A 17,672-nucleotide genomic window follows, 5' to 3' on the forward strand; every position below is an offset into this window, starting at 1 on the left:
TTTTGTACTTAGCAGTAATTCCCCTGCTCATGAGTCTACTGTTAAAAGATGAGCTGTGCTTTGAAAGAATTCAACCAACTTACTATATGTGAATAGCATAATGTATTTTCTCCAAGATTAGATTTCTTTAAAAATAGGCTGTGTTTTCTGGTAGCAAACTTGTGTTAGATGGAGTTGAAAAATTCGCCTTTAACGTTAATGCTGGGTTATTTTTTGTGTGAAGTTATTTTTTTAATCTAGATGAACAAATTGCAGAGATAGCATTTATTTCAGTGAGCTTTAATTTATGGGAAAATTTGAAGTGGGTTTTGTGCATCTCTGAAAGCTGTTTGTTTTGAAGGTGTGATGGTTATTTTTCCATTATTATTCCTATTAGAGTATATTCTCTTCAACAAGTAGCAGCAAATGGCATGAAGAAAATTATGTGGTGGTACTATTCAAAAAGCTGCCACCTCTTGATTTCTCAGTAGGAGAGAGGAGATGTCTCTCCTCTCTGGCCACTTTGTGTACTTCGTCTCAATGGAAAAGGGCCAGTGTCTTCTCTGAATAAAACTGACTGCATATTTAGAGTTGTTAATGCTTTTAATGCTACTTCTACCATGGTAAACAACCTGGTTCAGCTGAGATAGGTGGAAAAATACATCATAAATGGGACAAGTAATGATAAACTTGAAGACAAAAGGCTGTTTTGGGCTTTCATCACTTTTTCAGTCAGCAGTACAGTGTTGATCTGCACCTTTTAAATTTTGATACTAATAATATTTGGACTTGATAGAGAGCAAAGAGGTAAGAACTATTTAGTTTCACCAGTTAATTATGACTCTAGTCTGTATGTTTTGTTAAAACACTAGCTTTGCAAACGACTCTTGGCATTTGAAAAAAATACCATTAGTTACCATTACTATATTTTTCAGACATGAATATTAAGCATTTGAGGAAATTTGGAAGAACAAAAAGTAACTGGCTAAGCTGAGTATGTGCACTGAGTTATGGCAACTAGGAGTTGGTATATCAGAGAGTAAGACAATAACTAATCTTTTTTACTCTTTTTCTAAATCAAAAATTTAGATATTTTTTTAAAGGTTTTAATATTTTTTTCATAATAATTTTGAGTGCTCAACATGTTTGTGGCCCTGAAGCATGTATTCCCAATAAGAAATAGGGAAACTGAAGCATAGGTGCTGTGACATACCTGGCTTTAAATACAGTACAAGCCTCTTGTTTTCTCATCCTGAGCATCACATTCGTGGGACTCATATTTAATTCCTGTGATTATTCTTTCCAGTAAAGAAAATAATTTTCCCCATAGGCATCTGCAATGTCAATCTTGTTAGGGCAGCAGTATCAGTATTCCCACTGCCTGCTGAAGAGAGCCTGTGGAGTGTCTTTTGTGGGTTTTGACTTGCAAATGATTGGCAGATTTTAGAAAGACTTTCCCCTATGATATTTAAATTTAGTACTGTCACTGATGGACCTCCTATTAAAATGTAGATTATTAAATCAGCTCTATCATTTATCAGTGAAAATATTTGATAGTTCTTGCTTGTGCATGCAGTTTAAGTGAAGGGATCTGTGGCAGCTCCTTGATAGCCATTCAGCTCAGCCATGTAAAATGAGGTCCTTGTATCATTCGCTTTCAATACTCTTAAATAATATATCACTTCACTTACTTACATCTCACTTTCTCACCGTTCCCTTCCTTTATGGAAGATTTGTCAGTGCTGCCTTGGATTTGCTCAATGAATATATTATTTCCCAAGTCATTGTAGCTGAGATGCTTGATGAAGGAGATGTCTTTTTGGATAGCAGACTGGTTCAGAAGTACCTGAGGCATCAGTAAAGTTGTTTTTGTGATTCCTTTTTGCTCTGGTTTTGAGTGCTCACTTAAACATTGCACTGGTTTTTAGTACTTTTATAGGTGATAAAGGTAAACTACTTCTATGAATCTTTGTTTCTTATCTTACATTTTTACTTGATAGTAAGATAAATTCAAGAGAAGCTAACTTAAACCAGAATTAAATATGAAGTATATGGATATAGAAATCTAAAGGAAAAAGGATTGTTGCTTTTATTATGCAAAGAGTGGTTAGCTTTTCTTAGGTCTTCTGTTCACCTATGCTTTGGTGCATCTTCCTACAAATGAGAATCATACCTGATTTTGAGCAAAAAAGTATTTAGTCTTGTTTCATGTCCTTGGGGAAATTTAAGACTGTTACAGTCCCTAACTTCAACTGGAGCAAAAATGTAACTCTGGAATGTTTATTTGTGTGTAACCAGGGTCAGTTTTGGAGAACTAATGTCCTAAATCTTCTTTTGCTCTTATGTTGTTTGTGTGCTTATGTAATTACCATTATATGCAATAAATACAGTTTTGAGTAAGACTCCTCAGGCCAGCTTTTCCCTGAAGAGGGATAATACCCTCTGGGGAAGATCAGTTTGGTAAGAAATGGCAAACCATAACTTTGTGTTCCTGTTCTGTGATTAGTGGGAGGTAAACAAAAGGGGGCTGCTTAATACCTTGAAGTGTGTCACAATGGTTCTAAGTATACATTACTGTCCAGATGTAGTTTTGTACTAAGATGCACTTAATCAGAGTCTTGGGAAATTGAGAAAACTTTTTGCATCACCCTGAATTACGGCTTCTTTCTGCTATCTATCCCTCATGTGTAGTTTATACAGCCGTGGCTTTTCCGCCCTAATCTGAGAAATCTCATGTTGTGGTAGATGCTTCAAGGAAGCTGGCTTTCAAGAAATAGCCCTTGTTAGACTCTTGTTAGAAATAGCCCTAGCCTAAATAAGATTAGAAGTTGATTTTAGGAACACCTTTTCTTTCTTAAGAGCTGGTATAGAATTGAATGGGAAAGAAATATTAGAAAAACGCTGAGTTAAAATGGAGCCACGTATCTATACATAAAGCTTTTGACCTGGAAGAAATCTTCAGTCTTTTAGTACTGCTCAGATGAACAAAGCAAAGCAATTCATTAGCAAAGCACTTACTTGGCAGAAATACGAAAACATGAACATTGTTCACACCATTAAAAGCTAAGCCCTGCAAGGAAAGACACTACCCAAAACCACTTGAGCAATACAGAGTGCTTTAGTAGGCCCATTAGAATTCAGAAATTTGATTATTTCTATTTTTTTTTTCTAAATACTTTGAAGAAAAATTCCAAAGTTTTTTAATGCTTTCCTGTTATCCCAGGAACCAAACTTGGTAAGTGAATTTAGAAAAGCTTCTTTTATGGATGTATCTAAAATTAACATGTGAGTTCCATTTCTTTCCAAGCTTCCTCAGCCACTACTAATACACTGCTTACATGTCACACACTGAACTTACTAGTTAAGACCAATATCCTTAGGAAATTGGGCAACAAAATCATTCTTTACTACCTTTGTTTCATCTCAACTGATGAAAAAAAAAGACTTCTGCAAATATTACAAAAAAATAGAGGCAGGAGGAAAGACTACCAAGGCTTTTTCATTATTTCAGATATTTATTAGGTATCAGCAAACACACAAGAGTGAGCATTTGTAAATTCTCCTCTGCAGTGATGTAAGACACAGTCATTAGAAAACCAAGCCAGGCTTCACTGTGGTCAGTGCTGTTAAAAGTTGACTTTTTAAAATTATTACAGAACATAACATAATGTATTGTGTTACATAAGCTTAGTTAGCTGTATTCCTGCATAGTATAATATGTTTAGGTGAAATAGTGAATTATGAGTGATATAAAGATCTTATCTTTAAAGGGCTATAGAAGTAACAAAAAAAGTCATGTGGATTCAACATTTCTTCTGTACAATATGCAGTGTGAAAATTATTTCAAAGCTCTAAATCTACATGGACAAAGTTGGTGTTAGGTAGCACTTTGGAAGAGTACTTGCCCTCTAAGAGTACTTGTCATCTATCAGAAATGATCTGACCTACTGAAAGAAAGGATTTTGCCCTGGCTTCTGAATTAAAATGTCCCTGATAGTAAGTGGGTTTTGCTACCTTAAAATAAGTATTTTAAAATAAAGACACCGTTTTAAAAGTATGTTCTCTCATTTAAAAACAACCCTCTTATTTTCTAAATGGGTGCAAGTAATGAATTAAGGCAGATATTGTCTTGTGTTTACAAATGTTCAAAAGATGAGCAGGTGAACCTCTATCAGCTGCAAAGCCATTTCAATTTCCATTTTCCATGGTCGTTCTTACAGATTGTCCTGACAGCTGACAATAGCTTCTTTGGGATTCTGTCTGGTTTTTAATTTATGACCATTTGAAAAAGTGATAGCCACACTAGCATTGGAACAGATGGTATTGTGAGGGTCACAGACCCAAAGATTTACCAGAGGGCTGTGAAATGCTATGACACAAATGCAGTCTGTGACGATGCTTTGTCATATTAGTTGAATGCTTAGCCACAAGTTGGTAGGTTACAGTTGCCAGAAATAACTGGTTCTTATGTAGAGAGTACAACAGTATGAAATGCTGTCAGATCTATTAAAGTGATTGACACGTCAAACTTAATTTCCTTTAAAATTGTGATATGATAGTATAAGCAGCTGGTGATCTCTGGAAAATGGATGAGGTGGCTTTAGCTTGGCCCTCCAAACTCACCTCATTTGCTGCAGAATCAAAGCCTAAACTTCAAAAACGTAGGAATGTGTTTAGAGTAGGTGTGGTCTTTCTGCCATATGGATTACATTTGTTTTAAAATAAGATTTATATCTAAATCTTTTTGTGAAGATAAATCCATGGATGTTTAGCACAATAGCTGGTAGGAAATGTTTGTATCTCACCTCAGACTCAGCAGCTCATTTAAGTTTTGGAATTCCCACCTTCCCCACCAAACCCATGCTGTTGCTGTAGTTCTTATGCCATGAAAATCCCCTCCTTGAAAAGTGGAAGCTGCTACTCTGCATTTCAGCTCTTTACTCAGAGAGCATTAACTTCCCAGTTTGCTTGCTCTGATCAAATCCTAGCTTTGTAGGGGGAGTGCCTTTTCTGTCATTCTTGTTCTTCCTGCCGACTGTGCTCCAGTGAACTAGAAAAGTGACTCAAATGGACAAGGCTCTTACACTCGGGGAAGCAGAGCTCAAATTTATTCCAGCAGCCTGTCAGCTGGCAATAGTAAACCAAAGGAGAGGACTGAGGGAGAAACAGCATTTGGAATTACATTTTCTCTGCCGATTCCAACCTTGTGCACTAATTTATTATACAGTTTGAAAAATGTATTTCAAGAGCCGTAAACCAGTCACAGAATATGATTTAATCTGCAGTGTCAATCAGAGCAGTGATGGATATCCACTTACAAAAAGTCCATAACTACAAGTCATATTTTGCCTCAGTCTTCAAGAGGAATGTGATATTCATCATGGATGGCAAAGGTAAAATTGGCAGTGGAAATGAAAGTATGGAAATGATGGCAAGTACTTGCTGGTGGAAGAGTATGGAGGAGTTGACCAGAATTCTGGAAGAACTAGTTGATGAAATAACTGAGGCTTCACTAAATATTGCTTGATTTGTTAACAGAACGATTTAGGTTCATGCGGTACCTCTACTCAGTGAGAAGAGTTGCATGACAAAGGCAAAGTTTGATTACAAGTGAGACTTGGAGACCCTTCAGTGAAAGAAATTTTCAGAAATGCAAGAGCAAGGCAGTATGGAAATGACTGGGGAGGACAAAGAGCTCAGGTAGTATTTGATCAGAGCTGCATCTCTATTGTGCATGGGTTGGTCAGGCACAACATAAGACATTATCTTGTCCCCGTTATCAGCATCATCATCTTGTCAAGAGTGTAGTCTTACCTTTAGTTTTGTAAGCCTACAGATTCTCCTTCCCATGTGGAATGGTGGTGTTTGTGCTTTATGTACCCAGAACAGAGGCTGCCATGCCCAGTGAAACCAGCTGGCGCTGCTCAACAGGGCACGTGAAGCCTCAGTGTGCACTAAGGCAGAGGTTTCACTTTGGCTCCTGCCAGGCTGGGGCTGTGATTCTGTTGTAACCCCGAGTGTTGTGGCTGGATGCAAACCCGGCCTGTGGCTTGCCCTTGCACCCAGTCAGTGTGGGGTGACTGCACGGCACTGGAAATCTGCTGTGTGCCTGGGAGGAGTGGGAATCTTCAATAGGAATATAGGACCCTCGTAAACATGAGAGGAATATGCATCATCCACATAAGGCGCTGTGCCACTGGAGAAAATGAAAACAAGCTAGCTAGGGAAAATTTGGGAAGATGATGTGAAGAGGATTTCTAGCATTTACATGCTAAACGCTGTGGAGCAAGACATCTTGTCCTAAAGTTATCTGTGACAACAGGGGGAAAAAATGAGTGACCTAAGAGGACTCATCTGATCTGATGTTGATTAAATGGAAAATACTTTACTTTTGCAAGTTTTAGATAAAAAATTAACTAGTAACAATTAATCTACAGTTAAAAAACAAGCAAACAAAAGAACAGTTGGGAGAAAATGTGATAGGCTTATATGGAATTTAATTATAGAACTTAGATGATGTTTCATTTATATTAATCTGTTGGCTTCCAAGTCAGTACTAGCAAAAGCTGATTTGTTGAGGTACATTGATGTTATTCTTTAATAATTTTTCCCCAAAGTACTGCTGTTTGGGCTTCTGTTTTAGTTGTCAAAAGCTTTTTTCTGTAGTTTTCAGTATGTTCAACATCTTCCAATTTTGTGCAGGTTAAGTCAGTATATAGGGAAGTGTTCATTTTATTTTTCTGAAAGTGCTAGAAGCCCTTTCTTAGCTTCTAAGAATGGTTAATGGTTAGGCTCTGGCTCTTCTGACCTGTGCCTGATGGTGCACAGATGGGAGGGTGTGGGCCCTCCCTTCACACTGAAAATAGCTGTCCCTTAAAGAAGACTCTGCTGGCAGCTGTCCTGGCAGTCTGGCAGGTTAACAGCTACCTACAGTTCCTGCCTTGCCTTTTGGAATCCGGGGGGAGAGGAGGTGCATTCCCTCTCCTGCTGAGAGGATTTTGCACACTGCCATGAGGACGGCCCTTCCAGAGCCGTGTGCTGAGCCCGAGCAGCAGATGGCAGATCACATCTGCTTTGCGGGAGAGGAAGTGGTCTGTTTCCTGGGGATGCTGTAAAAATACATATTTATTAATGCTGTATTAAAAATAACCTTTTTTTTTTTTTTTACTTAGAGGTTGCTGCAGTGCCACTGTAGTAAGTGCTGCTGTGGTGTCATAACACTTTTGAAACAGTGACATTAGTCATGGTTACAACATATGCATGTACATATTTTTATATGCAGAAGTCTCTTTGGCTTAGGGCAAAAGGAATAAAAAAGTGAATAATGTGCTTTAATCTATGAAGTTCTGTTTTATTTTAGTAATGAAAAGATTGGTCATCTTTTATCTAATACTGCAGTTCTGACTTTGAATATTTAATACAGTATTTTTCAGAATATTTGAGAGAAATGCACATGCATAAATGCAAAAAGGTATTTCAGAAGAATATCATTCACTTCTGATTCCTTTTCCATAGTCTCAGAAGTTTAGACAAATAAGTGCTAGTTTCTGAAGTACTGAGTGTATACAAGCATGGACTACAAGTGCTGGCTTTCAATACGGTGGCCATCTAGCTAAAGATCTCCAAAGCTTGATTTGAACTCTGACAGTTCAATTAATTATGAATTTTACTCACAGAACCTAGTACTGATCTGCAACTCTGGTTTTCCTTTGATGCACGAACTATTCTCCTAACTTCAGATTGATTTCTTCATTAAAGCATTTGATCAATTTTTCTAATTACTATTTCCAGAAGCCATATACAACTAGTATGCTCAATGTGGTTGTTGAGAAGAGCTGTCATTAATGAGAAATAGCTTTTTAAAAAGTTACTGCTTGCTATTTCTAATTATTTATTCTTTAATTCTATCCATAATTGACTGATGGACAGAAAAACATTAATTTCTTGACGTTATGATAGTTTTGCATGGAGCACAAGCTTTCAAAACCAGGAAAGTTCAGGTGTTCTCAATTGGAACCTAGTTTTAGGCAGTGGAGTAAGGACTCCGTATTCCTGGTATCCCCAGTTCTTGTGCAAAATCCAATATTTTGCTCAAATAATTGATTATTGACTCAGTAGGCTGACTTTGAGGCTCCTCAGTTCAAAAATCTTGGTGTGAGGTTTTCTGTTTATTTTGTTTGTCACTTGCATAATTTTTGGAGGATTTGGGGGATTTTTTCCTCTTTTGGATATCTAAACGTTTGTGTTACTCCTAGATTTTGAATAACAGAAATACAGTTTGCTATACTTCTGACCCTTCGACTTAATACTGAAAAAATAATGATATCAATAACGAACTTCAGACTCTCTGTATGGAGCACAATGATCCAGTGGTAAACTTGGCCTTGCTTTGAGCCCAGGTTGAAATACAGCTGCAGGTTAGACTGGTAAAGTGGCAGGATTTCTGTAGAGAACGCACTGGGATGTGTTTATATCTATAAACTGCCTACACAGGGCGAGGGTATGAATCACAAAAGACAAGAACATACCAAATTACAGAAATTACTATGGGCCCGTTTCGTAAACAGCGCTGTGTGAAGCTGTGATCTCCTGCACCCGCTTTCATCGCAGGTGTATGTATTTTATAAGTCTGGGAAATTCTCATTTCTGGTTTGTGGGCAAGGTAAGGAGATGATGTGCCTTCAGTAAGGATATATTACTGCTGGGAGGGGGGAAGATGCAATGGTGCCAAGCTTCCAGATGGAGGGAGGTGATCCAGGGATGTACACACACTTCAGCGTCATCTCATGGTGTCACACCTGGGACAAAATGTAAAACGTTTGCAGATGACAAGTGCTCCAAGTTTAGCACTGACCACAATCTGGGAACTAAGGCTATACTTAATTATTCCCTGATGCCAGTGGTGATGCAGTACTCGCCAGAGCTGTAGCCATCTGACTTCTGAAGGGAGAACCGTTGTGGGGTTACTGTGTTGGTAGCCACAGTGTATAAAATAAGACCCTCAATGTAATTTTCAAACGGAGATAAAAAGTTAAATAAGCTCTGGAGTCACTAGCTGTTTCACTTTACCATAAGGTGTTTTATTGTTTCCAGTGTGTTTGCTATAGTCAAGTTGATTCTTGCAATATAGCCTGATAGTCATGCTATTTTTTTAAAAGCTGATAGGATGTTCATATAAGGTGTAAATCAGAATTACAGCAGATTATTGCAAGAACATGCTGTTTTAACAGGAAAAGAAGTCCCCCAAGAGATTCCATCTCAGTGGGAGGCTACAATCAGCAGTTTTTAAAAACAACCTTCAATTCTGAACCCTTCTGCATCCTGGGCTGTGAGGAGTAAGGTGCTAAAAGACAAGCACATCCTTGTGGAAGGGGTCAGTAATTTCCAAAGGAGTTATAAGTACACAAATGTGCTCCTGACCACACGGGTTCGTTATTTCATGCTGGTGATGTGAAGTTCAGTGAGTAACAAAGCCAAAGTTGTTGTTTTAAAAATCTGTTGCCAAGCAGTAGGTTTTTCTCCTAGCAACAAGTGTTTTGTAGCAGGGGAAGCAATTGGATACCTTAGGGGGTATGTTAGAACTGGGGGAAGGGCAGAGAAAGAACAAACTGGGGCTCCAGAGGGGTCAGGGAGCACACAGAGGGTGGGCTGGGCATGGAGGGAGGCGACGGAGGGGATGAGGCAGAGAGGGACATGTGGCACAGGTGATGATCTGGGGTAGGCTCTGAACAAAGTGTTGGCTGAAGGCACAGGTTCGTATTTGGTCATCAGCTGCTTTGTTTGGTTTAGCGAGTGATCAAATGTAGTATTATTAGCTGCTTGTTCTCATTAAAAAGGAAAATCCATACTGAGATGCTAGGAACTTTTTATTTAGAAGAAATAAGCTTTTGAAGAAATAAGCTTTTTATTTTTCAAAATAATTGCCTTGTTAGCGCAAATACGATAAGTAGTTTTTATTCTGCATTTTGGGAAACAAATTATATGCATGTTGCAGTTTCTTTTCCAATTAAAAAATGTATTCATTATCACCTTTACTTGTAAAATAAGTGTAGTGTGGTCAACCCAGTTGGTTTTAAACCTTATAATGTGGCCACCCTTCAAAATCCCTGCATTAAAATGCAACCTGTGTCTACAGATACAGAACTATGTTTATTCATCATTTTCTGATGGAGTGGCTTATTTCTAACTGATGTGCTATGTCAAAACCTTTTCATACTTGCAGAAAATAGTCATGCACAATGACTCAACATGCATGTGCCTTTGAAAGGAGTTTGTAAATCATTTCTTATGCAAAGTCATACTTTGACTAGATGGACATGTTTCAGCACAATGTCATCAGCTAAAATGAAAATAGGAGAGCACAGTGTATAAATAATGTTCTGTTTCAGTCTATGTAAGTGTAAATCTTGATTATAGACCACATATAAGATGCGTATTTTTATCACAGAGGTTGGAAAGTATCAGATGTAGAATTTTACTTATTTTTTCATGTATCATGCAAATACTTCTCATTTTGCCTCACTAACACTTCTGTTTCATTATTATAGCATAACACTGTCAAGTCTCTGGTAAACCTTCAAGTTTGATAGATTTGTTTAAAAATAGCAGCCACCTTAACACTTGCAAAATAGGCTGAAAAAGCAGCATGTAACAAGGGGCAGTTTTGTGTTGCTAAAATTACACTGCATATGGATTTGCAATGCATAGATTGCACACTGAGTTTTGTAACTATTTATGGTCATAATCCCTGATTTTTAAGTTTTTAGATAGGATGGGGATGTTTCTTTCAAGTCCTTCTGATATCACAGCTTAATATCATAGACTGATATCATAGACTGGGACCCACTTAAAAACAGTAAGATAGTGAACTGGGAAAATTATTGTCAAGTTGGATGAAGTGAGTTCTTTAAATATTTTGTTGCTTTTAAGAATCATTGTTTTCCACTTTAGAATAGCTCTGTCTGCTTATATGTTATCAGTTGTTAGCTTATTGGGCTTCAGCAGGTCATCAGCAACACAGGCCACTGTTGTTCTGTCTCCCTGCTCTTATGAAAAGCAAAATCAATCCATTTTTTATTTTCATATGCTTATAATGTTTTCTTATAGCTATTGTTTTTGCAAGACAAACTTTTAGCTCTGAGGGCTGTTTTTTTTTTTTTTTTTTTTAGCTAAATAAGATCTATGTCATAAAAATATAGAAGATTTTTAGCAAGCAAGTCATGTAACAGACCTGCCAGGAATAAATATGAATAGTGTATCTGGTACTACTCAAATTTCCATAGTTAAGACTTCTGTAGGTCAACAGACTGCATTTCTTTAAACATGGTGAGAATCTCTGGCACTTTTTTGTGTGTTAAGTCACCCACATTTCTTCTTGTTGTTTTGTCCATTTCTCCCATTTCCCTGTTTTCTTCTCTGCAGAGAGTTCAGCACCGTCTGTGAAAAAGGCAAGAGTGCAAATGGACTCATGGTCACAGTTCCCCTTCTTTTTCACTTTTAAATAAATTTCATTGCTTTTGACAACGTCTCCCACTTCTAGTCTATATTTTTCTCAGAGAAAATGAAAATATTCCTCTTGATATCAAGTGAATAAAGGTAAAAATCTCAAGTGATGCTTCTGTTGAAGCTGAGAACTGTTTATTTGCAGGCACAGTGGAGAAGTAGTCAGACAGTCAAACTTTAAGGAAACCTCCAGCTCTCGAGACAAAGTTTTTAGTTACACTGAAGAAACCACAGTGATCTTTAAAGTGTTACCTTTCTACCCTTTTTTCTCTTTTTTTTTTTTTTTTTTCAGTTAATGCAAATATGGTTTAGCACTTTACGATAAAGCTCTGGTTTGATGAGACATATGATGGGCAATAATTATGACTGTAATTTTTTCAAAATTAGTTCCATGGAAAATAAAATAATGTTAGCTTCTGATTTGCCTAGAAGCAAACTAAAAAGTGACCCTACTGGACTGCTCTAAATAGCTGGTGTTAATTTTTAAATAGCTGTTTTTCAAAATGAAAAATCAGTTATTTACAGATTTTTTAGTCATGTTTATTTGTCTAGATATGTTTTGCATTGACTGGTTAATCATTATGACAGGTTAATTTGCAAAGAGAGAAAGCCCATCTGCAGAAAAAACATACCTTTGCAGTGAAGACTACACTACATACTTATTTAAGCAATTATGGCATTATACAATTGCTTATTATATGATGTTGTTCAGGTTCTGAGTCATTATATTTTATTAATAAATAATAGTGCATCTTCTAACTGGAAATTTTATTTGAAGACTGTAATGCTCCATTTGGAAATCTGAATTCATTTTTCCTTTAAAATGTTTTCCTTTTAAAAGATGTTTACATTTGTCTTAGGAACAAATGGGCCCCGTTTGACTGAACATTGTAAATAACAGTCCTTGGAGATATGTTTGGGTGAAATAAGCAAAGAATAGCAGTTTTGTATATGGGGAAATGTAAAATAAAGTGCAAAGGAAATGAGGGAGGGAGGAAACACATGTAAAATCATTGCCCAACAAGAGGGAGATTTTGTGACTCCAGACTGGGTGAGGAAAGAATTGGCAAGATCTTGAAAATATCCTGTGGCAAAAGTTGAAAGCACTTTTCTCCCCATTTTGATTAATTCCTAGAGTGTTTTGTTTTGTTTTGTTTTGTTAGGATGTGAAGTTTATGTAGAACCTGTCTAGTGACAATGGTACCTCCCTGTTGAAGGCAGTACACAGTGTTGCTCAGTGTTGCTCTTTCAGAAAGCCCCTTTGGATAGTCCCTGGAGGCTCTTGGAATTGCAAAATCCCTTTTTCTCCCAGCTCTGGCTAGGCACTGTAAAGGGCTGTTGACCTTTCCTTGAGCAGAAAGCATCTGAACTCCACAGATCTTTTGAGTACTGTTGATTATCCAAAGTGACTGGTATAAATATCAGTGGACTGGAGACATGAAGCACTGGTTTCATTGGTTGTGATGGTGGCACAAAAAAGTCTCTTTGTTTCTTCAGAGATTCTCTTCACTTTCTGTCTGTGCCATTTCTCATTAGACTTCTCTCTCAGAGTTTTTTGAGTTACAAAATCAACCCCTATAATGTAGAACTGGCTAAAAGAAAAATAAGGTTTGTCTAGAGAGTTCACAACATAAAGACATCCTAACCAGAGAAAAAGCGAAAGCCTTAACAGAGGCTTAGAGGGGATCAGTGATTTGACAGGAAAAAAATCAACCTCAAAGGGACCCCAAAATTCTCAGCACACCAAACATGGAGTAAAGTAATAAGCAACATTTGTATTTACCTGCAAATTAAGAAGTCTGCACATATTAGAGGCTTTTATAACTGTGTTAGAAGCGAATGTCATACATTTATTGTTCTTTCATGTGAAAGAGATGCAATAGCAGGAAAGACCTGCTTTCTCTTGCAGATGCCAACTGCTGTCTTAAACACCTCTGTCAAGTACTGCAGCATTCTAAAATGTACAAAGAACAAATAAGTTGCCTTAAATTTCTGTAATTCCTTCAGAATTTACTGGTTTTATATTTTGTCGAATGGATGTTTTCCTACAGTTCTTGTTATTTACACAAATTATTGTATAGCACTTTTTCTAATTGATTCAGGTTCCAAAATCCCTCTCATATTTTATCCTTTTAAAGATTTATAGAGAGGATATATAGAATAGGCATTCTGCTTTGATTTTAAGGTAACATGCCAAGTCTTAAGGTGTGAACCATATGTCACTTAGGTACCCCTCTGTGTTTCTGCAGAGCTGATGTGTTGTTCAGGCCCATCTCCAACCATAAAGCAGGAGACTTAACATTATTCTGTAGATAACTGTTGTCTGTGCATCTGCTGCTAAATAGGTAAAGGCCAGAACTGGTAGCTTTGAGATTTTGTTTCCAGTTAGGAAGCAGAGGAGTGAAGGACTGGGGTAATTTGTACTAGTTTCTGGGAAGTCTTAGAGGAGTTTTTGTTTGGGAAGTGGGTTAGTTGTGTGGATTTTGTTGTTGTTGTTGGTTTTAGTGGTTTAAGTTTTTTTCCTGAAAGTTTTTTTTTAATACAGAAAGCAGGCATATGCTGACAGCTGATAAACAGAAGTTAGTTTTCTTGGATGAGTGTTGGTGTGAGGTCACCAAAGGATATTGCTGCATGACAGACATGCTTGCTCCTTCTGCCTGTGGTGTGTAATGCTTAATAGAGCAAAGTCAGGCAAGGACTGCAAACAATTCGAAATGTTCTGTGCCTCAAAATTTTAATGAAGTCATCTGGGAAGAGGATTTACAAACTGGACACTTACAGTGCATGACATCTGACCATCATTCTGAGAGTTAATGAATCAGAGGGTATTTTGTGTTCTTTCTCTAGATCACTTATTTGCATTCAGCCCACAGCTGCAGTGATCAAATGTCACTATCCTTTTAATGCTCTGCATGGAGCAATTCTAATTTTCTATTGGTTCTTTGGAAGCAAAGCATCTTGTCCCAGGGCCACCACCTGAGGCAGGAGTCTTCATCCCATCCCAAGCTAAGACAGCAGTGAAAGATTGTCTTTCAGCAGGCACTTCCTTGAGAAAGCTGTGTCCTCAAAACATGAGGGGACAGTATGCAACCTCACTGCCCACACAAGAGTGGTTCCTTCACCACTGCTAAATGCTAATTTCAACACTAATGCCGGTATTCTTAGGAAAGTATAACAGCTGGCAAACTGCCAGTATTTGCTCTAGTTCTATCACTTGGAAAGTCTCAGCTATCCTTTTTGTCATACAGGATAGGGCAGATGTGATGTAATACGTGTCTCTTCCTATGAGCAGGCTTATATCTGCAAAATTTGGGTTTTCTTTGGTCTTGAAAAAACCAGCTTGTATCCTTAGCAAGCAGGGAAAATGGTCTGGCATATTTAAGGGAAAAAGTATTAGCAATATTCAAATAACTCACATGTTTAATTAATATAAAATATACATATCTGCACACCCAAAAAGCAAGGCTTATGAAAATAGACTCTTACCTTGAAAAATAAGAACACTTAAATGTTATTAAGGTTAGGTGCATTGCAGTGACACCAGCTTGTGTATTCCATCTCCTTGCTTCATTATTTTGTAGTTTCACATCTGATACTTACCAGTCACTGACAATCACTTCACTGCAGGGAAAAAAAAACCACTGACCCTGAAAGTTATCCGGCTTTTGTATTGGAAGTACTGTTCACTTGCTCTGAAAATGCTGACTCAATTGACAGCTCAAAAAAAGTCCAAACCCAGAAAAGCCCTCCAGCACCTTTATGTGAGAACATCTGCCAAGCTGATAGAAATTAGCCTGCACTGCATTTGTTTATTCACTTGGCAATAGTGTACATCACTCTTTATATTGTTCTACAGAGCAGGGTGTGCTCATTTTTTCTGTAGGATGGAGTTAACAGTCTTCCCAAGATGAAGGTCAGCCAGATGGGCACGATTCCAGAAATGTATGGTAGATAATTCAGGGGCTGCATAGAATGTCAGTACTTTCTAATCATTGGTGCTTAGGTTAATGAGGATTTGAGAGACAGATGTACGGAGAGATAAAAGAAATTGTGGCCCAAGGAGTGGGGGCTGGGAGGGCAGAAGTCACAAGGCCTCTGTAATTGGGATGCCTCTCTGCAAAACAAATATTTGTGATCCATGTGTTTGGCAATACAGAATCACAATGTAAAAATGCATAATATTGTTAGGATTATTATAATCCCTGAATAATGCTCTCTTACTGGGTCATTCCATGACTTTTCTGGCACATTAACATAGCTGAATGAGATGGATGGAGATTTCCATGGCCTCATTCAGCCCCAGTCCTAGTGGGTTAAGACGTGCTCTGGGTTGTGTAGTGTTGAATTGGATCCCATCTCGCAGAAGAAGACAGAGGATCTGTAACAAGGATGCTCATGAGGAAGTTCTGTGCCTGCTGGTCCTTTGTGCATTACTGGGGCAATATTGGTTCCTGTTCCATAGATTCAATCAAGCACCTTGGCTGTTGCCCACTGAGCTGAACTCAGTCTTGTTACAGGCATCTCCAAGTGCCCCTGGTGCCATGTATGGTCTCAGGTGTTACAGGGCATGAGCTGGGTGCTGGGATGCACAGGGAGGATATGAAAACTTCAGGCCACACACCTTAGGACTTCAGATAACTGGAGCTTGCATGGAAGCCCAGGTACTTCCTGTTTCTTGGCAGACAGGTGGAGTTTTTGTTATTTAGTCTTTGTTTCCTGTCCAAAGTGATCAAATGTCACTATCCTTTTAATGCTCTGCATGAAGCAAGTCTAATTTTCTATTGGACAAGCCACACAAGCCACTTGACTTGGTTGGTGTGGAGTAACTTGCTCCAGTTCTGCATCAGGTAATTTCTTCTCTTAAATTAAAAAAAAATAAAATAAAAACTACATAGTCTTAACACTTTGAGCCCAAGAGCCGCCTACCTTTATTTCACTGCAGTGACCTTTTCTGAGCTTCAGGAAAGCCCTAGTGGTCGATCTCAGCCATTTTCCCTCTGTTTTCTTGCAGGCTCTGATACTCCACCAGCTCGGGCGCTATAGCCTGGCAGAGAAGATTCTCAGAGACGCCGTCCAGGTGAACTCCACAGCCCACGAGGTCTGGAACAGCCTGGGAGAGGTGCTGCAGGCCCAAGGCAATGATGATGCCGCCACCGAATGCTTCCTGACGGCGCTGGAGCTGGAAGCCAGCAGTCCTGTGGTCCCTTTCACCATCATCCCCAGGGTCCTGTGAGAGGACACCTCCATCAACCGATTTTTGGTCTTGACTTCTGGGTGAGCAAACCCAGTGTATGAGACTGACTGGTGACTGGTTAGTTTGAGAAACTTTAGAGCTACAGGTAACAAACTCCACTCTTTCGCAGGAAAGCGGCCAAAGCAGGGACGTGCCACCATTTGTTAATGTCAGACTGAGAGGACAGAGTGGTGAGCCAGAGCCAAATCACTCATATTGCCTGCAGTTTTGCCCTGGTAGTTTTAAAACATCATTATATTGTTCATGGATGATGTGCCATATTTTGTTAGTGAAACTTGAGTGTTACATAAAATTATAATGGAATCAACTACCAATTGTAGAATAAGTTAAGATTCAGTGGCAGAACAGACTATTTTTAACAAGGCTGTTAATAAAACCGTTCTCTTCCTGCCTCTCAACCTCTTTTGGCCCAAAGTCAAAATGTGAATTTTCTGTTTCCATCTCTATTTTAGTCCAGGCCAGAAAATCAGTTGACTTCTTGTTTTTAGTTGTTAATAACTGTGATGTGTGGCTAACTGTTATCTAGAGCAAAGGCTGAGTACAAGAATATTTATATTTTACCAATGTATGCCTGTTACAAAAAATATATTAGTTATTTAAGTTTAACTTTTTTATGTGAATTCAGAGTTTATTTATCAATGGAAATATGTAAAAAGAAGCCTCAAATGGAATATTTACCGACATTCCTTATACATGAACCCACACTTGGCTAAATGGGAAGATTATGTTAATAATAAAATGATTTTTAAATGGAACCTTTCCTGTGTCCTGGTTAAGAATCTGGGGGAAATAAATGGCTTCTGAACACATTTTTATGAGGTGGCTGGTTGGACTTGAAGATGAACAACATCAAAATTAAATATTCCGAGGCCAGTCAGGAGAAAAGAAGCTGCCATACTCTTTGCCAGCAGTACTGTTACCTTAGATTTCAGGTTTC

At 38.2% G+C, this 17,672-nt stretch overlaps 1 protein-coding gene across 5 annotated transcripts in view; it reads left to right on the plus strand.

Moving 5' to 3' along the window:
* Positions 1-17,490, plus strand: part of TTC7B (tetratricopeptide repeat domain 7B) — a 124,138-nt gene extending 106,648 nt beyond the window's left edge. For all 5 annotated transcript variants that reach the window (XM_066321921.1, XM_066321922.1, XM_066321923.1 and 2 more), the window contains one exon: positions 16,493-17,490. In XM_066321921.1, the coding sequence (XP_066178018.1) occupies positions 16,493-16,714 (222 nt within the window). In that variant the 3' untranslated portion in view covers positions 16,715-17,490. The remainder of the gene's footprint in view (positions 1-16,492) is intronic.
* Positions 17,491-17,672: the final 182 nt, after the last annotated feature.

The sequence above is a fragment of the Sylvia atricapilla genome, chromosome 6 (genome assembly GCF_009819655.1).
Source record: "Sylvia atricapilla isolate bSylAtr1 chromosome 6, bSylAtr1.pri, whole genome shotgun sequence".
NCBI lineage: Eukaryota > Metazoa > Chordata > Aves > Passeriformes > Sylviidae > Sylvia > Sylvia atricapilla.